Source organism: Microcebus murinus, chromosome 11, assembly GCF_040939455.1.
Source record: "Microcebus murinus isolate Inina chromosome 11, M.murinus_Inina_mat1.0, whole genome shotgun sequence".
NCBI classification, from domain to species: Eukaryota; Metazoa; Chordata; class Mammalia; order Primates; family Cheirogaleidae; genus Microcebus; species Microcebus murinus.
The window spans coordinates 72,079,037-72,097,525 of NC_134114.1; the positions used below are offsets into that span (position 1 = coordinate 72,079,037).

The following is an 18,489-nucleotide window of genomic DNA, read 5'->3' on the forward strand; positions in this document are numbered from 1 at the left end:
CTGAGATCCTCCCTGGGGGGCTGGGGTGGCGACACAGGCAGAGGTGAGGGTGGGGACAGGTGGTAGGTCCTATGGTAAGACACACTCACCTCCTTATAGCGGTGCCCATGCCTGGCCCTGGATCTGAGCAAGTCCTTGTGGCTTTTCCCTTAAAAGAATGTTTTTGGCCGGGCACGGTGGCTCACGCCTGTAATGGCTCACTCGGAGGCAGAGGCATGCGGATCGCTCAAGGTCAGGAGTTCGAAACCAGCCTGAGCAAGAACGAGACCCCATCTCTACTAAAAATAGAAAGAAATTAATTGGCCGACTATCTATATATAGAAAAAATTAGCCGGGCATGGTGGTGCATGCCTGTAGTCCCAGCTACTCTGGAGACTGAGGCAGAAGGATTGCTTGAGCCCAGGAGTTTGAGGTTGCTGTGAGCTAGGCTGATGCCACAGCACTCTAGACCAGGCAACAGAGTGAGACTGTCTCAAAAAAAAAAAGAATGTTTTTAGTCTTTCGGGGTGACAAACTCTGGACAGGGCCAGGCAGATATCTTAAATGAGTGAATCAGGCCTGGCCTAAGAAAGAGAATATGATCTTTCCCATTTTTCTTTCTTCTCTATGGCAGAGAAATGGGTGCAGGGAAACAATTCAACATTGTGAAAAACCCCAGCTTGAGCAACAGGATAAATGCCAGAGGCTGTTCAGCCTCAGGGTGGGAGTCACAGGGCTTAGAGGAGCCTGGGGTCCTGGTGCCACCTTCCTCTCCCCCAACAGGCAGTAGCAATTCCAGAATCCAGTTCCCTCCTGTGAAGGGTGCACTTGGTCTTGTCAGATCTTCTGGTTTAAAGCAAACACCTCTGATAGCCTCATTTAAAAAAAATATATATAGGATCTCTGGATTTCTAAATGTTGGCTCAGTTTTTTCTTTTTGAAAGCACTGTGTAGGCCAAACCTAACTTCTGCAGGTAGAATATGGCCTCTGGGCTGACAGTTTGAGCCTCTGAGACTAGATGGCTTACTTTGGAATTCTCTGTTATCATTTAATTGAAACTTGTTAACTTACATGTGTTTGATATAGAAACTTAAAACAATTTAGTAAATTGGGGCAAAGACTTTTTTGTGTGGCATAAAAATGTCTGAATAGCTCGGTTTTATGAGCAATTTAGCCATTACTCTAGAGAGATCTAGGGTTAAAATGTCAGCTATATATGGAGGGAATGAAGTTTGCTGGTTCAACTGATGCCTCACTGGTAGGCAGCGACGAAGGCCATTTCAGTGGCAAGCAAGACATAATTTGCACACAGGATTAGATTCTTGCCTTCCCTCCACCTCCACCCCCACTTCACACGCACATCTATTTCTGTGGAGTGAATACCAAATACTGATCATTTCTCTGTGTAGCCCAAATGTCCACAGGATTTTCACCTCATAATATGCTGGAGTGTAAAAGTCCCCAAGAGCTAGAGAGATTTGCAGACGAAAATATTCGCCCTGCCTCGGGTCCTCTGAGTGCTGCTTGTGTTGCTGAGATTGGCGCCTTCACCGAGCTGATCCAGGGCTGCTTTCCGGCGCCGGCCTCCCGAGTGATCCAGGTAATCTGAGCTCCCCAGCTCTCCGGCCAGGCCACGCAGCAGCCGGAAGGAGGCCGTTTCCTTTCCCTTGGAGGGAGCACACATCCACAGGGCAGGCCCACATGTTCAAACCCAGCGTCACCTTCTGCATGGGGGTGACACAGGCCTGGTAGGAGCCCTTTGAAACGCCAGGCCAGGCTGCAGACCGGCTGAGCAGGCACTCAAGCGTGCAACAGCTGGAACCCATTACGCTTGGCAGTTTTTGCCCAAGGGACGAAAGTGCCTTTACATTGGCAGGGCCAAGGACTTGGCTCACACTTGACCGATATTTGTAAAGGGATGCTTAAGGGAGTTCGAGGCAAAGGAGGTGAGCCTTCCCCCCCCCCCACCCCTTGGGGCCCCATTTCATGCTGGAGCGACCCGCCTGTGGAAGTAATTAGGTGCTGCGCTGATGGGCTCCCTGTCAACTGAACGACACTTCGCTGTGTCCAGGAGTGGCTGTTCACAGAGTGCAGAGCCTCGCTGTGAAAACTTCCTTGAGGGAAGAAAATGGCGTGCACACAGGGAAGGGATTCAAACAAGAATGACGGTGCGGCTTCTCTTTAATAACATTAAAAATATTATTATTTTTAATGTTAATACCATCAGTGCATATTATCTAGTATGTGTTTAGAAAAAAAAATGCAGGGCATATTTCTGAGGGCATTTTATTCTGATATTTTTTTTCCATTTGTTCATTTAAAAATGCATGCATAACTGGGCATGGTGACTCACACCTGTAATCCCAGCACTTTGGGAGGCTGAGGCGGGACGATTGCTTGGCCCAGGAGTTTGAGGTTGCAGTGAACGATGATCGTGCCACAACGCTCCAGCCTGGGCGACAGAGCAAGACCCTGTCTCAAAAAAACAAAACAAAACAAAAACATAATTGTTTTAAAGACATATTTAAACCTTTATTGAAAAGTAAAAATTATCTTTTAATGTAACTCAGTGTTAAATATGTATGGTTGAATTCTAGCAAGATAGCTGTGGCGAAAGCCTGAATATTAAGCTCCATATTTTATGCTACAGAGATAAGGTATTTAGGGTGCACAGCTAGGAATTTGGAGCTAGAGCTCTGGTTCCAGTCCTGCAAGATGCTCACTGAAAACAGGGACCGATAATCAATTAAGTTCAGGAATTGCTGTACCCTTTATTCCATTCCTGGAGATTGATAGCACACATTAGCATATTAAGAGCTCTCAGGTTAAGGAAACTAAAAACCCCTACATTTCCCATGTTCCTGTGCGGCTATGATTTCTAATGGGATTTAGGTTTCATCAATTAGTTGCGCTAGTGCAAGATTTGAGCCCAAAACTGAGAGGCGGTGGGGCCTCAGGCACCATTCTAGCTAGTGCAGATATAACAGATACAGAATGACTTTGGAGCCAAGAGTTGTGGCCATAACTTCTACTCCCTGGATGGAATGTTTCTAGGACCCACAGTTGCAGAGACAACTTTTTTGTTTTGTTTTGTTTTGTTTGAGACAGAGTCGTGCTCTGTCACCCAGGCTAGAGTACAGTGGCATCATCACAGCCCACAACAACCTCAAACTCCTGGGCTCAACCAATCCTCCTGCCTCAGCATCCCGAGTAGCTGGGACTATAGACGTGTGCCACCACGCCCGGCTAATTTTTTCTATTTTTAGTAGAGAGAGGGTCTCCCTGTTACTCAGGACAGGCTCGAACTCTTGACCTCAAGTGATCCTCCTACCTTGGCCTACCCAGAGTACTAGGATTACAGGCGTGAACCACTGCGCCCGGCCTAGAGGCAGCGTCTTGATTCCTAGATCTCAACCAGGGCAGTTCAATCCTAGAGCCAGCAGTTGCCATGGCAGCTTTCAGATTCCAGCTCTCTGACTGAAACTGGGACAACAGTTTCCTTAGCAGTCCAGTTCTGCAGTGTTATTCTGAAAGTCAGTCCTCAAAGCCCAGCCTGGAGCCTATTCGTCTAGCTATTCCAATGATTCCCTGAATTACATCCTTTTCTGCTTAAAGTAACTAGAATGGTGTCTCTTACCTTCAACTGACCCCTTACTGGTACGTTGTGGTTCTCACTCTTGGAAATGCTGCTCTAAAGTGTCTATCATGGTCCTACGAGTTGGGAGATATATCCACACCCTTTGCCCTTGACCTACAACAGCTCTTGTTAGTAGGTGGTATTTGTCCCCCTATTTTCTCTAATAGTATACCTTCCTCATGACCCACAAGCTCTCCTCTCTACCTGTCCGTACTCTGTGCATGCTGTCATGCCTCTGTGAAGAGCTCAGTGTCCTCCTGGGGCAGGCCAGGGAGATGCCAAGATTTCAAAATGGTGCCTTCTTGTTTACTTCAGCTCTCAGCACCTGACCGAAGGGGCTGTTGGAAATCCTTAAGGGATTAATTTACAATAAATGACAATGAGTTCAGAGTTTCAAAATGTTTCCTACTTCATACGAAATTGCATTGTCATTTTATGGGTCACACTCTACCTTCGACAGATTGGTTTTGCCTTTTCCTTATGGGATATGATGGTTCTTGAATCATAGATAGCGATTCCTTGTACTGCTAAGGAAGCTCCTTTGGGAACTTGCCATGTAGAGTTAGTTTTCCTTAAGTGCTAAAGAAAGGAATATGTGCTGTTAATTACTTAAAGTTTTAACTTTTATAAAATTACATTTAGCAATAGCTTTGATGTAAATTCTCATTAATGATAATGACATAATCCTGTGTTAAAATCATTCGTGATAGATTTAGAAACATAACAAACTAACATCAACCAGAAACATCAAATAGTCACTGTAATTCTGACTTCTATAGGTACGATTTGTGTTGCAGCACCAATATTTGGGGTTGCCCTGTCAGTGTTTGCTAAGGGCTGCTACGTGTGAGTATTGGGCTGGGTTCTGGTGTACAGTGGTGAAGTTCACTCCTGCCCCATGTGTTCCTCACAACCTCTCAAGCAGGAAGAGTCTGAGAACTTCTAGCTGTGGCTGTTCATAAAGATTTTCAGGGCTTTTTCAAAAATACTTTTTTCTTTTCCACAGAACCTAAATTCTCAGTAGACCATTACTGAGCACCTTCTTCTTCTCCTGTGTTTTTCTGGGGGTACAGGGTGGAGGGAGATGACTTGAATTCCGCACTTCCCTTAGGGTTTGTTTAGGTTTTCCGCACGTGGTATCTTTTGTCTTCACAGGGCGGGTCTTACACCAAGGGGACGGACACTCAAGGATGCTCTGAGGTTGACATAGTGCTGTTTAGCGATGTGTTTGCCAATGTGAACAACTGCAAGAAACAATTGAGAGAAGGGTTGGATGTCCTGAGAAAAAACCTGAAGCAAACTTCACGTGGGAACAGGTCGGGGTGAATGTGTTTCTGTGAATTATTTTATTCCACAGGTGGAAAGGGCTGTTAAGGAAAATTCTTAGCTCGGCACAAAAGAGCATTATCGAATAATAATTACTTGTGTATGCTTAACATTAAATTCTTGGGAGAAAACTTGGAGAGATTGCCCTAGAGGCATTTTTTTAAGACTCCTACTAAACTTTTGATGAAATTTCACGAATTTGAGATCCTATGATTTAAGGACTAATTATGTGTTCCCCAGTGCACCTTTATTTAATTTCCATTCCCTTAGCTGAAATCTGACTCTGAGGAATGCAAACAGGAAGGGGTGGGGAAGGTACCTCCAAGCACTGAAGAGTCTTTGAGACACATTTGTCTTACAAAAGTTCCCTTCAGGGATGTCCTCAGGTCTCTTGCTGATGTGACTTCCCTGACATTACACACAATGTGTCTTTGCCCCAATTTTGAACTAATCAAGCCCATGTTTTTTTTGTTTTTTTTTGGTGAGTTCCAAAAACAAACAAAGAAAAGAAAAGAAAGAAAGAAAAGAGAAAAGGCCCTAATATGTTATTTTCTATTTCATTTTTGCATCTCTTGCTATCCTTTTTTTTTTTTTCAATTTAGTGAATTGAGGATGCAGACACGTGCAAATAACTATGTTGTCAAGTGAACAACACATTTTTCTTGAGAAAAACAAGCCAGGCTGTGTGTCACTTGAATTCTAAAGTAAGATTAATGTTTTAAAAACAATGTCCCAGAACTGTTTATTAATTTAAATAATAGATTCATTACCAAGCCCTGGCTTCCACTAAGTGTAGAGAACTAGTGTGAATGTGTCTTTTAATGAAAAACACTACCTTCAGTAGTACCGACACCTACTAAATTGTGGTAGTTAGCAAAAGATGACAGATGAACGGCATGTTGGTGACCGAAATGAAGTATGTTGGCGTTGGTCAGGCAGAAAGGGAGATGAGGGTGTTTCACTTACGGTAACACTTTGGACAGGGAAAGACCACCTTTAAGAAAAAAGAAAAAAATAAAAAAGAAGAAATGGGAGAATGTGTTTTTCATTTTTACCCATTGCTTCTTCCAAGTTTTCCCCCATTAAATTTGTAAACTGTAGGGTATATTATATACCATTGTTATTATTATTTATCAAAACAGGGCAGTTAATGTACTCTAAAGGGACATTAAAAATAAGACTGGAGTATACCCTTTCCATGGTGATCTTATTTGGACTCAAAAATCTTTGTTCTTCATTATTTTGTCCTTTTCCTATATTCCCAGCCTGAGAAACTTCAGAGAATCTTACAGATGCAGCATTCTAACTCGTTTTTCCCTCCATATCTCAGACACACTTCTCAACAATATAGCACTTGAAATTTATATTTTATTAGATTTTCAGAACGAGTTTGAAGTGAAACCCATGAAAAATAACGGCCTTGAAAAACTTGGTTCATTGGCCGTCATTATTCTTGACTGAAAACAAGCAAATTAATTTTCTAACCTATGTTCCTTCTATACTTTCAACTCATTAAATAATCTAATTTGAAAAACATTTTAAGTTGAACAGGATTCCCAGGTAACCCCTATCCTTCTCTTTGTGCCTATTAAATGCCTGTTTGTTTCCCTTCCTTGGCATGATTTTTTCAAGGGGCTAATGATTTTAATTCAGCCCAGAATATATTTCATCCCATATTTTATTTTGCGGAGTAAATTCCTATGGCAAAAAAGGGAACCTAATTAGAGAGGAATGGGACCTCAAGACAGACTGAAGGAAAAGGAGTGTGAAGTCAGAAGAGGTAGACTGTTCTGGGGGTTCTTGGGCTGATATCTGTATGCAGCAGTTGCTTTTTCTGGCTCTTTTCTGCCCAGACCATACCAAGATTCATTTGCAGGGAAAACTTGAGTTAAAAATGGAAAAGAAGCAGATATGTGAGTCTGACAGTTGGTTTTGACTCCCACCCACTGAGAGAGTAAAGAAGTTTATTGTTTCAGTTGATACCTGGTTTTTGGTGATATATTGTTTGTTGCTGTTATTTTTAAAGCTATTCAGTTACTTTATTTTGAAAGATGGATGTGAGAAAAAAGCCTTTCTTTTCCTTTGGAACTAGTCCACGTTTTAGCCTACTAACAGCAACTGTTCTGTGTCAGTCATTTTCTGGGCCGTGTTTGTGAATGAAGTCTCAGGGGACCTGCTCAGTAACCCCTAGGTACTGGAAATCACCCACACGCCAAGATATTGCGCTCCTTTCTTTACTTACCAGGATGTTCATTATTGAAAACCACAATGGGGCGACCTATTCTGAGCTTTCACGGAGACAGTGCTGTAAAATATGTCGTGCCTATCACACTTATGGTTATAATTGGGATGTTCATCCATTATCTCTTCTTTCTTATCACTTTGATTTAGAGTTATTGAAAACCAGAATATTTCTGTTTCTTTATATTCTCAGTTCAGAAAACCTTCAGGCTCTTCTCCAACAAATAGTCCTTTTAAAGCCACATTGTAGGATATGGAGTTGTTTTTAACTGGGTTGACGAAAAAATAAGAGATGGCAGATGTTATTACCTGAGGACTCGTGACCAAACGCTGCTAGGAACCATGTCCTATTTCCATGTATAATTATAGCAAAAATTTCTTGTGATGCTCACTGGACAGTGAGTTTCATGCCAGTTTGCCTAGGATAGTACTTTCTCAAAACCTACCTGCATTCTTCCGAAAGATTCCATACCTGATTCAGGCTCTCTGGGTATTCACAGGACTAAACTTCACCCACCTAGAACCATATCTCCCAGCATACAATTATCATGTTGGGAATATCAAGATTTGTCTTTAATGTGTGACAGAAATGTTGGGTTGCTAATTTATTCTAACTGCCTTTCACTCTTCCTAATTCCCCCCATCCCCAACTGAGAGAGGAAGATATACTCATGAGAAAAGTGAGGTGAGAAAACATAATGATTTTAGGTAATCTTTTTATGGAGCCAATTAGCACTTCATAGTCTTGACATTTAAAAAAATGTATTCTGGAATATGAATTTTCAAAAATCTCTGTTCAATTTACATGAAAGATTGGACATAACATTTTATTTCATTTTGGTTAGTGATCTGTCTTACAGTTTACTAATTGTCTCTTCTGCTATATCTAATCTTTTGTTAAATTTATCTATAAAGTTCTTTGTTCAATTATTCTTCAGTTCTAGAATTTTCGTTCAAATCTTTATATATATATATATATATATATATATATATATATATATATTCCAACTCTGGTTTAATTTTACATCTTTTTATCTTCTTTTTAGCATTTTTTTCTCTATTGAACATAGTAACTAGTTAAAATCCTTACTTGCTTATACCTGCTGTTGGGGTCTATTTCTACAGTTTGTTTTTTCTCTTAGTTTTATGTCTTATAACCACTCTGTCTCTTGCAATTTCTAGTGATTTTTAAAAATTAAAACCAGGACACTGTGTATAAAAAAATCACACAGCGATTCAGCCATTTTTTTTTTCCAGAGAGGGTGGATAGAGTGAGAGCTAATCACACAGGTCATACCCCATATCAATTAAATTAAAAAACATCTGGGGGTGGGAGCTAGGTAGCAAAACTTTTAAGGTATTCCCAGGTGATAGTGATATGTGGCAAAGTTTAGGAACCACTGTTATAGCCTAGTGTGTTGAACAAGTACTCTCTTCTAATCCTTACCTCTGCAAGACATTCTGCTTCATTTCTTAACCATGCCTACCTTAAGCATCTTCAGAATTTAGCAAACGTTTTGAGGGAAAAGCAGATCATATTTCAGGTTCAGTTCTCCACCCTTCCTTTTTCACCAGGATCATGGTAGCCTCTTAGTCTCTAACATTGCCTGTATAGCTCCATTAGTTTGACAAAGTCCTGATGGTTTCTTTAACCCCAGAAGCATCCCTCTGCCCAAGCAAGGTCCATATTTTCAGTCTCTTGTCTATTCTCTAAATCAGCATATATCCCTAGGGGTAGAGCCGTGGGATATAAGTTCACCTCTCCGTGATCTACTGTCTCCCACCCCCATGCCCCAAATCTTGGCCCCTCCAGCTTTAGCAGGTCTCCAATGTCTCTAAAACACATGTACACATAATTTCCTAAATTCAGTTGTCTAGTTGTTCTCAGCGAGCACAGATCTGCCATAAATAACTCTGTTGTACCCAGAAGTGGAAGTCTGACAATAGTTTTTAAAATATTTTACTTAATCATATTCATGATTAAAAATACCTTGTAGCCCAATTCATATTTAGATAATCATTCATTTTAAAATTATTTATTGAGCACCTACTATGTATCATGCACTAGGTACAGGGCAGTAAACAAAACAAACACAATTCCTGCCCTTGTGGACCTGATGCTGTGGTGTGAGAGCGAATAAACAAATAACATAATGCCAAATGGTGATTAAATGCTATGAAGAAACACAAAATCTGACAAGGGACTAGAGAGACCAGGAAAGCCCACGCTGTATAGCAGAGGCCTGCATGAAGTCAGAGATCAAGCCATGTGAATTACCTGAGATAGGTGTATCCTAGGTACAGGGAACAGCAACTGAAGAAGTTGAAAGAAGGGAACATTCCTGGAATACTCAAAAAACAGCCAAGAGATAAGCAAGGCTACGGTAAGGGGGTGGGTGGTAGGAAATCACCTACTGTTTTCTTTTCTATCTTCCTATCATCTCTCATGCCACGTCATGTTACTTTTTTAAGGATCATAATGAAGAAGAGAACATCATTGTCTTTAAGATTCAATTTTCTGTGTATTGAAAGTCTTCACAGTCATTCTTTTGAGATCATGGCCTATTATGATGTCTTGGGGCCTGCACCCTCCAAAGGTAAGATTTATTTTGTTTTCTTTCAAAGAAAGCCTTTAAAAGGCTGCTCATTTATTATGCATTTATAGAGGACTGACCATGTCCAGACATGATATGCTGAGCTGGGCTTACACAACCAGGCTGTAGGACTGAAATGCTTAGTACTTTTAGGGGTTGCTTTTTTCCCCTGTAGTGCATAAACATTATATATCTTCACACCACAAGTTTTCAGTTTAAAAGTATTATTATTAAATATTAACCATTTGTCCAGTATAATGGAGCAGAGAAAGGGCTCAAAAGAAGTATAGACATTGCCTTCGAGGAGCTTCCTCTTAGAGCAGGAATCAGACCTTGAGCCTAAGATAAATTTGCACCAAGATTCAGTCACCATCTGGGGGATTCAGGAGGGTAAATGAGCCTTCTTTAGTGGAAAAGGCAGGTTAGGTACAGAGCTTTGGTCCAAAGTCAACAGATCGTTGTTGAAGAAAGAGATGGTTATTAGTCAGCCCTTGTTGTCTCACGACTTTGGGAGAAAGACTTTAAAAAATATTGAGTAAAAATCAGAGAAACTGTTTCCCAGACATCTACTAAGGTAGCCAGAGCTCAAGTTAGCACAGCTCTGCAGCTTGAGCATCAGAGAGCAGCTCTAGAGTTACTGCCTGAGCACCAAAGGTGCCCAGAGGCTGAGTAGCAAGGGACCAACCCTCACCCTGAATTGAGAAGGTGCCACAGAGCAGGCCTCTTTCTTTGCTGGCCTTAGTTCCCTGGCACTGGCAGGAGCAGCCGTGGCTTTGGCAGCTGTGGGTACTTGTGGCATTGCCATCTTTGGGGGAGACCATGGAAGCTTTTGGCATCAGCAGCGATGGAAGTCATCAGATACAGCACAAAATAACACAAGGAGAATAATGGCAGATGCCACACGGTACAGAAAGAATTAGCCTGAACACATGTGTGGGATATGCCCTGGGGGTATCTTAAGTAGGGGAGAACCTGGGGGGAATTAGAACTCCTAGTAGTGGGAAGTGATAAGGACAGAGCCAGACAATGACTTCATTATGGTCATTATGATGCTATTTTTATCCCTAAAATGTTGTGGCATCTGGAATAAGATACAAAATATAAAATCTAATCACATTCATAAAAAGAAGCAGATAAAGTATCTTCATTTTAGACCAGGAGATTAAGGTTCTGTTATGGACAGAATGTTTGTGTCCTTTCAGAATTCATACCTTGGAGCCCTAACCCCAAGTGTGATGGTGTAAGGAGCTAGGGCCTTTGGGAGATAATTAGGTTTATATGAGGTCATGAGGGTAGAACCCCCATGATGGGATTAATGCCCTTATAAGAAAAAGAAGAGAAAGAGAGCTTCCTCTGTTCACTGAGTGATGATACAACTAGAAGACGACACTTGCAAGCCAAGAAGAGAGCTCTCCCCCAACTCCCCCAAAACCAGATCTGCCAGCAACTTCTAAGATTTCTCCACCTCCAAAAGTTTGAGAAAATAAATTTATGTTGTTTAAACCACCCAGTCTATGGTATTTTGTTATAGCAGCCAGAGCGGAGGCCCAAATGACTAAGTGATTTATGTAGATATAAATGCATTCTCCAGGGAGCTTGGGGATTGAGACTGGGTTCTGCCTGAGTTAATACATTTGTATTTTCTCTATGTGGCAAAATGGCAGAACTGAAAATGTCTAACAATTTGTGAACCAATATATGACCAGTAATCTTCCTCTAGCTTAGCAATAGTTATTAAATATTTTTATTCATCTATTCATTTGTTCACTTCATTCAACCATTATTTCCAAAACACCTATCATGTGCCATTAAGCTCTCCTGGAGCTAGGAGATCAAGATTTTTGCTTTTGTGGGGCTCACATTTGGTAGAGGAGAGGTTCATGAGCCAGAAATCCTGAAATACTGATTTCCTAAAGCTCTGTGCTCTCTCCCAACTCCATGTCTTTGCATAGACGTCCCCACTGATGCACTTTTCTTAACCTGCCCCACCCCACCTTCTGCCTTGGAAGTTCTTGTTCACCTTTCAAGACTGCTCAGATATGACTCCCTTCCCTAATCTTTTCTAGACATGCCTCTTCTGCTTTAAATATTGAAAAACTGAGTGAGCCTTAGGGAATTTAAACAACTGGCCTAAGGTTACATAGCTAGTAAGTGTCTGGGGGTGCAAACCCAGGTAAGTCTGGCTTTCTCTTGCCTCCTGTGTAGGCTGACAGAAGACCAGAGTTACACAGTGGAGAGGACACACTGGGCCTGGAGCCAAACTGCAGACCAATTTCATGTTATCTATGTGACCCTGGGGAAGCCGTGTAAAACTCTCAACTCTCAGGTTTTCCGTCTATAAAACAGGGATGAGAAAGTTACTTCACAGGATAGTTGTGAGAATTGAAATATGGGATTTAACTCGAAATTATGTAGCAAAGTGCTTAGTTCAATAAATATTTATCAAGGAAACATATTTTAGGTTTTATCCTAGGCCCATGAAGATCTTGAGTTTGTGCAACATGCTTTCTTTCTCTTCTGTGCACACTTCAAAAGCCCAGTTGTTAGCCAACAACAGCTCCTGGGTAATTGTGTTGAGGATCTGAGGTTGTTTCTGTAGCTTTCGAGCTAAAAACCTATCCCAGAGGAATGGAAGCATATTTTACACCAACTGCTAAGTCCCCTAAGTTCTTGAGCACAGATGTGTGAGATGAATTGAAAAAGACTGAAGTGATTAAGTAACTCTGCTTCTCTCCATTGATGATGGCGAATGGATTTGACAGGAGACAGTAACTCAGACAACTCCTGGAGTTCCAAGAAATTTTAATGGGCAATGAAATGTTAATAATAATTGTCAGAGTATGACTCAGATGATCACATCAAACCCTCACAGGCATCTTAATGTTATTCCCTCCACATCTTACACATGTGCTAGACAATGAGTAGCATGGCCCGCGTGCCAGGATACAGCCCAGAGCCACGAGATTTGACAAGGGCATGGTTGACAATATTCCTCTTCCAGATAGGATCCTCCGCCCACCAGGATCTGTGTCACTTGGGAACTTATTGGAAATACTTTTCTTTTACCCAGATTGACTGAATCAGAGACCACATTTCACAAGATCCCCAGGTGATTTGTATGTTCATTAAAGTCTAAAAGTACTGAATTAACCACTGAAGAAGCACTTGTGCTCAGGTCGATATGGTGGCAGTAGAGGGTTTTAACTTCCCAGCCGTGTGCCTTTGGGCAAGCTCCTTAACCTCTCCAAGTCTATTTCCTCACTTATTAAACTGGAGATAATAGTAGTTCCTACAGCTCAGGGGTGTTGAAGAGTAAACGTGCTAATAAATATAAAGCACAGGATACTACTTGTTGCATAGTAAGGAAGCTAAACACAATATTCTTATTTTGCAAATGATAATAACAAGACTAACAGAGCTTTATAGACAATGCAAGTCACATGAAGTAGAAACAGAAAATTATAAGCCTCAAAAATAATTGAGGTCAGAAGCCACCAACTTTGGTTCCTGACAATGAAGAACCTTGACGGAGGGGAAATGTTGGTACAGTGGCTTTGAGTAGATCATCTCTGAGTCAGCCATGACATCTTATCAGTTGGATCATAAAAGTCAGCAAATATCTGACTTATCTACCGCAAACCAAAATTTAGGTTAAATTATTATTTCTTCAATCTTTTATCATCATAAACCTGAGTTTCTGTCCAAATTTGTTTGATAAGAAAGGCAGACAGCCTCGCAGTAAAATTGAAAGGTCTGTTTTAATAGTTCTAATGACTGCTGCCTTGTAACTTTGGGGTTGGAATGTTTGTTATAATACCATTTACAAGAATCTTTGCCTTTTGTTCATTTATGCTTATCATAGGAATTTGATTTTACTCTTTAACCGATTGATAATGACCTGCTATTACATGTCTGATTTGGCCCTAAACAACTGGACTGTATTAAAGGACAGTGCAGATACCCTTAAAATTAGGTATCAAGATAAAGGCATATATGTATTTTTTTTTTGGCAGAATATATTTACAAGTAAAATAAAGTAACTAGACAATTAACTTAATTGTGTGTGTGTGTGTGTGTGTGTGTGTGTGTGTGTGTGTGTGTGTGTGTCTTGAGAGGTTTTGGTTTTTTCCCAATGGGTTTAGGGGGTATAGTGTTTTTTGTTAAATGGATGAATTATATCATGCTAAAGTCCTGGCTTTTAGTGTGCCCATCACCAGAATAGTGTACATTGTACCCAACAGGTAGGTTTTTACACCTCACCCCTTGCCACCCTCCTTCATTCTTAGTTTTCAATGTCATTTACACCACTTTATGACCATATATACCCATCATTTAGCTCCCACTTACAAGTGAGACAATGTGGTATTTATTTTTCCATTCCTGAGATACTTTACTTAGGATAATATTCTCCAGTTCTAAGTTGCTGCAAAAAAACATTATTTAATTCCTTCTTATGGCTGAGTAGTACTTTATGGTGCATATATACCACATTTTTCTTTATCCACTCATCAGTTGATGGGCACTTAGGTTGATCCTGTATCCTTGCAATTGTGAATTGTGCAGTGATAAACATGTGGGTGCAGGTTAGATAATGAACTTTAAAATGTATATTTTAGAATATAAATTTGCCACAATTAACAAATGGTAGAGTCATTGTGTCACAACTTAGTTGGGCAGAAGGACGGGTACGTACAAAGGGTATGCAAAATAGAGTCACATTAGAACCTCTAATTGTTGTAGGACTGAGAAAATTTAAGTAGACTATCATAAAAGTTTCCAAGCACTTATAAATCATTTAATTAGAGTACAACTTGGGTTAATAATATTTTATGAGATTGCAGTTTTAAGCTGTAGATGAGTCCATCATATTTGCTGTTTAATCTAGCTTTCATACCACATTAATCTGTGGTTAACTGAAGTAGATTATTTGTTTTCAATTTGTCTAAGTATCTAAATTTCTTTTAAAATCATCTTCATCTTTATAAATGTAATTAATTCAAGTGTTCAGGTGGTAGATTCTCTCCTACAGGTGTGCGCGGGCGCGCACACACGTTATGTATTGCTTAACAAAGGGGAAATGTTCTGAGATTGCATTATTGTGTGAACATCACAGAGTGTGTACTGAATAAACCTAGAGGGTATAGCCTGCTACTGTGGTGCCCAACCCCCAAGCTATGGACAAGTACCAACCAGCCTGTTAGGAACTGAGCCACACAGCAGGGGGTGAGTGGCAGGTGAGCCAGCGAAGCTTCATCTGTATTTATAGCTGCTCCCCATCGCTCACATCACCACCTAAGTTCCACCTCCTGTCAGCTCAGCAGTAGCACTGGATTCTCATAGGAGCGCAAACTCTACCGTAAACTGCGCATGCAAGGAATCTAGGTTGTATGCTCTTTACGAAAATCTGATGCCTGAGGATCTGAGGTGGAGCTGAGGCGGTGATGCTAGTGCTGGGGAGTGGCTGCAAACACAGATTATCATTAGCAGAGAGGTTTCACTGCACAATAAATGCCATGTGCTTGAATTATTCCAAAACCCACCCCCCACAGAACGTGGAAAAATTGTCTTCCATGAAACTGGTCCCTGGTGCCAAAACGATTGGGGACCACTGACCTACTACTACACACCTAGACTATATGGTATTAGGTGACATACCTGTACAGCATGTTACTGTACCAAATACCATAGGCAATTGTAACACAATGGTCAGTATTTGTGTATGTAAACACATCTATACATAGAAAAGGCACAGAAAATATATAGTACAAAAGATAAAAAATGGTACACCTGTACAGGGTACTTACCATGAATGGAGCTTGCTGGATTGGAAGTTTCTCTGGGTGAGTCAGTGAGTGAGTGGTGAGTGAATGTGAAGGCCGAGGACATTACTGTACACTGCTGTAGACTTTATAAACACTGTACACTTAGGCTATACTAAATTTAGTTTAAAATATTTTCCTTTCTTCAATAATAAATTAACCTTAGTTTCCTGTAACATTTTTAATTTATAAAGTTTATAAAGTAGGCTTGTTTACAACAGCATCACTAAAAACATGCGAATAATGCATTGTACTATGATGTTACAATGGCTAAGACTTCACTAGGTGGTAAGTATTATTCAGCTCCATTACAGTCTTATGGTAGCACCATAATACATGGAGTCTGTCATTGACTGAAAGGTCGATATACAACACATGACTATGTGTGTGCGCACGTATGTATATTTGCATGTATACATATACACACACATAACAATTTGGATATTAAATAGGAGGGATTATATAGATTATTGGACAGACAGCATAGCGTTTAGCTTCCATGCTAGCTAATATTTGCATAAAGTAATTAAATCTGTGTCTGAGAAACTTCCTCTGCTTATAGGAAGAAAATCTTTCTCATCACACAGATTTTCTTGTGCCAGGGTTTCCTCAGTTTACACTGCTGAGGCATTGTAATGCTGAAGCTTTCTCTTTAATTACTTGGGCAAACTAGAATAACTCTCTTGCATACAGAAAACTATTTTGTTTTACGTGCTCAAAGTTTAATTAGTCAGAATGCCAGAGCTCATTTGTACCAGGGGAAAGCAAGAGAGGAGAGGGGGAAGGCAATTCTCACAGTTGTCTTTGTTCCTTGGTGTTAACAGATTTAAAGCTTCACCTTTACCGCAAACTATACCTCTGTAATGACATTGAGGAGGCACAGCTGTGTGCCTTGGCCCTCTTGCCGTACCAAGTGGATTTTGTCAAGGCGTCTATTGTGAGGGTGAAGGAGCTCATTCGTTTAATGACACATTGGTTCAAGACATCATTTGCCAAGCCTACTGAGAAAAATAAGTATGTAACCAGCACATGGGCACCATGTGAGCCTTTCTCTTTTCATGTCCCCCTCTTTATTCTTTCAGGCCCTACCCCTGCAGGTGGAGAGGATAGAGAGAGAGAAAGAGAGGGAGAGAGAGCAAGCACAGGGCTGTTAGAGAATAGGGAACATCTGTATTGTATTATTTCAAAGCACAGCATAATGGTTCGGTGGAAACCAAAGAACAGAAAAGAAACTATTCGGCGGCATAATCAAATAGATCGGTGCAAGGAAAGAAGGCATAGAAAAGAACAAGAGAAACTCCTAGTACTATTGGAATAGGATGCTTAATGTTTGTGCTCCAAGTTGGCCTTCTGTGGTAGCCTGTTCTACCAGAAGCAGAGTTGTCTTTCAGAAGAGGAGCATCTGCAAAAATTGCGCATGTTTTAGTATCTTTCCTTCTCTTTGCTTGCAACAAAATCTAGTGTATGGTGAAGGGATACGAAGGAGACATAGTGACTGCTTTGAGTATTTTAAGATAAACTTTTGATAAACAGAGAACTCAAATATATTTGTATGAATGCTCCATTTGCCAGAAATAGCAGAGATGGGGGATTTATTTTAAATTTATATACAGCCACTCTCTAAAGGAATATGCAATCTCTGTCTTTGTATAAAGTTGCTAATATTCTGTATTTGTTAATCCGAATGACATACTCTCTGTTTATTCTTTGTGTATTTTCGTGCCTAACATTGACGTTAGTTAACATTAGTCACTTTGTAAAAACATACATTACTTCTATACATTTGCCTGCTATCTGTAAGCATCTCTAAGTATTCTCTCAATTTTTTCTCATTTGGTTGAGTAAAAATTTACTAGTGAAAATACAAAAACAGAAGAACAAAGAAAAAGCTTCTTGCCTGAGTAGATCCTCAGTGAAATGACAGGCCTGGTTTTGAAATCTAACACTTTAAAAATTTTTTTTTGTAGCGGAGAGCATGTATAGGTCTTTGAGAAGAAACTTTCCTATTAGAGTAGCAATAACAATAATTCTAAGACTTTAAAAAGGTGGCATTGTGAGGAAATTGGACCACATATGTTACAGCACTCTAATTGGTTTTCTATTTTGGGAGAATAATCTGGTAATATATACTAAGTATTTATTATGTGTTAAGGATTTTAAAATATTCAAACCATTTGTCAAGTTAATTTTGCTCTAGAAAATGTTTACTTATTTAGTTTCAAAAAAAGAATTCAGGCCATTATATTAAGAATATGTCAGAGAGCTGGGTGCAGTGGCACGTGCCTATAGTCCTAACTACTTGGGAGGCTGTGGTTGGAGGATTGCTTGAGGCCAGGCATTGGAGGCTGCAGTAAGCTATGATCCTGCCCGTGAACAGCCATTGCAATCCAGCCTGGACAACATAGCAAGACTCTGCCTCTAAATAAAATAAAATAAAATAAATAAAAATATGTCATAAAAAGAGTACTTAAAATTAACATTAAAAAAGAGAGTTTGGAAATACCTAGAGGGATTGCCTTTGAAGAAAATAAATCAGATTTTTAAAAAGTAATTTTTTAAAAGTATGTTCAGAATAGTGCTATTAAAGATAATGAAAACTGGGAACAACAAAAATTTCCCGGAAGAGCAAATAAATTCACTGATGTAATAATATTCAAGACAAGTTTGGGAAGCAGGATAATATATACAAAAATGTACATGAAATAATGTTAAATGATTAAAATAGAACACAAAGTAATAGGAACACAAGTCAGAGTTGTGTAAATATATATGTAATCACACTATTAAATGTGAAGTAAAATAGTTTAATATTTACTAAGCCTTTCTCCCCTCAAATTTATCTTCATAAAACATGAAGAGAATTTCCAGCCTGAAGAATTTTCAACCATGGCT

The 18,489-nt window shown here is 40.0% G+C and overlaps 1 protein-coding gene across 2 annotated transcripts in view; it reads left to right on the top strand.

Annotated features, from left to right (window-relative positions):
* LOC105876132 (2'-5'-oligoadenylate synthase 1-like) overlaps window positions 1–18,489 on the top strand; it is a 34,437-nt gene that overhangs the window by 8,655 nt on the left and 7,293 nt on the right. For both annotated transcript variants that reach the window (XM_076008204.1, XM_076008205.1), the window contains exons 4-7: window positions 1,390–1,580; window positions 4,773–4,933; window positions 9,657–9,781; window positions 16,422–16,611. In XM_076008204.1, the coding sequence (XP_075864319.1) occupies window positions 1,390–1,580; window positions 4,773–4,933; window positions 9,657–9,781; window positions 16,422–16,611 (667 nt within the window). The remainder of the gene's footprint in view (window positions 1–1,389; window positions 1,581–4,772; window positions 4,934–9,656; window positions 9,782–16,421; window positions 16,612–18,489) is intronic.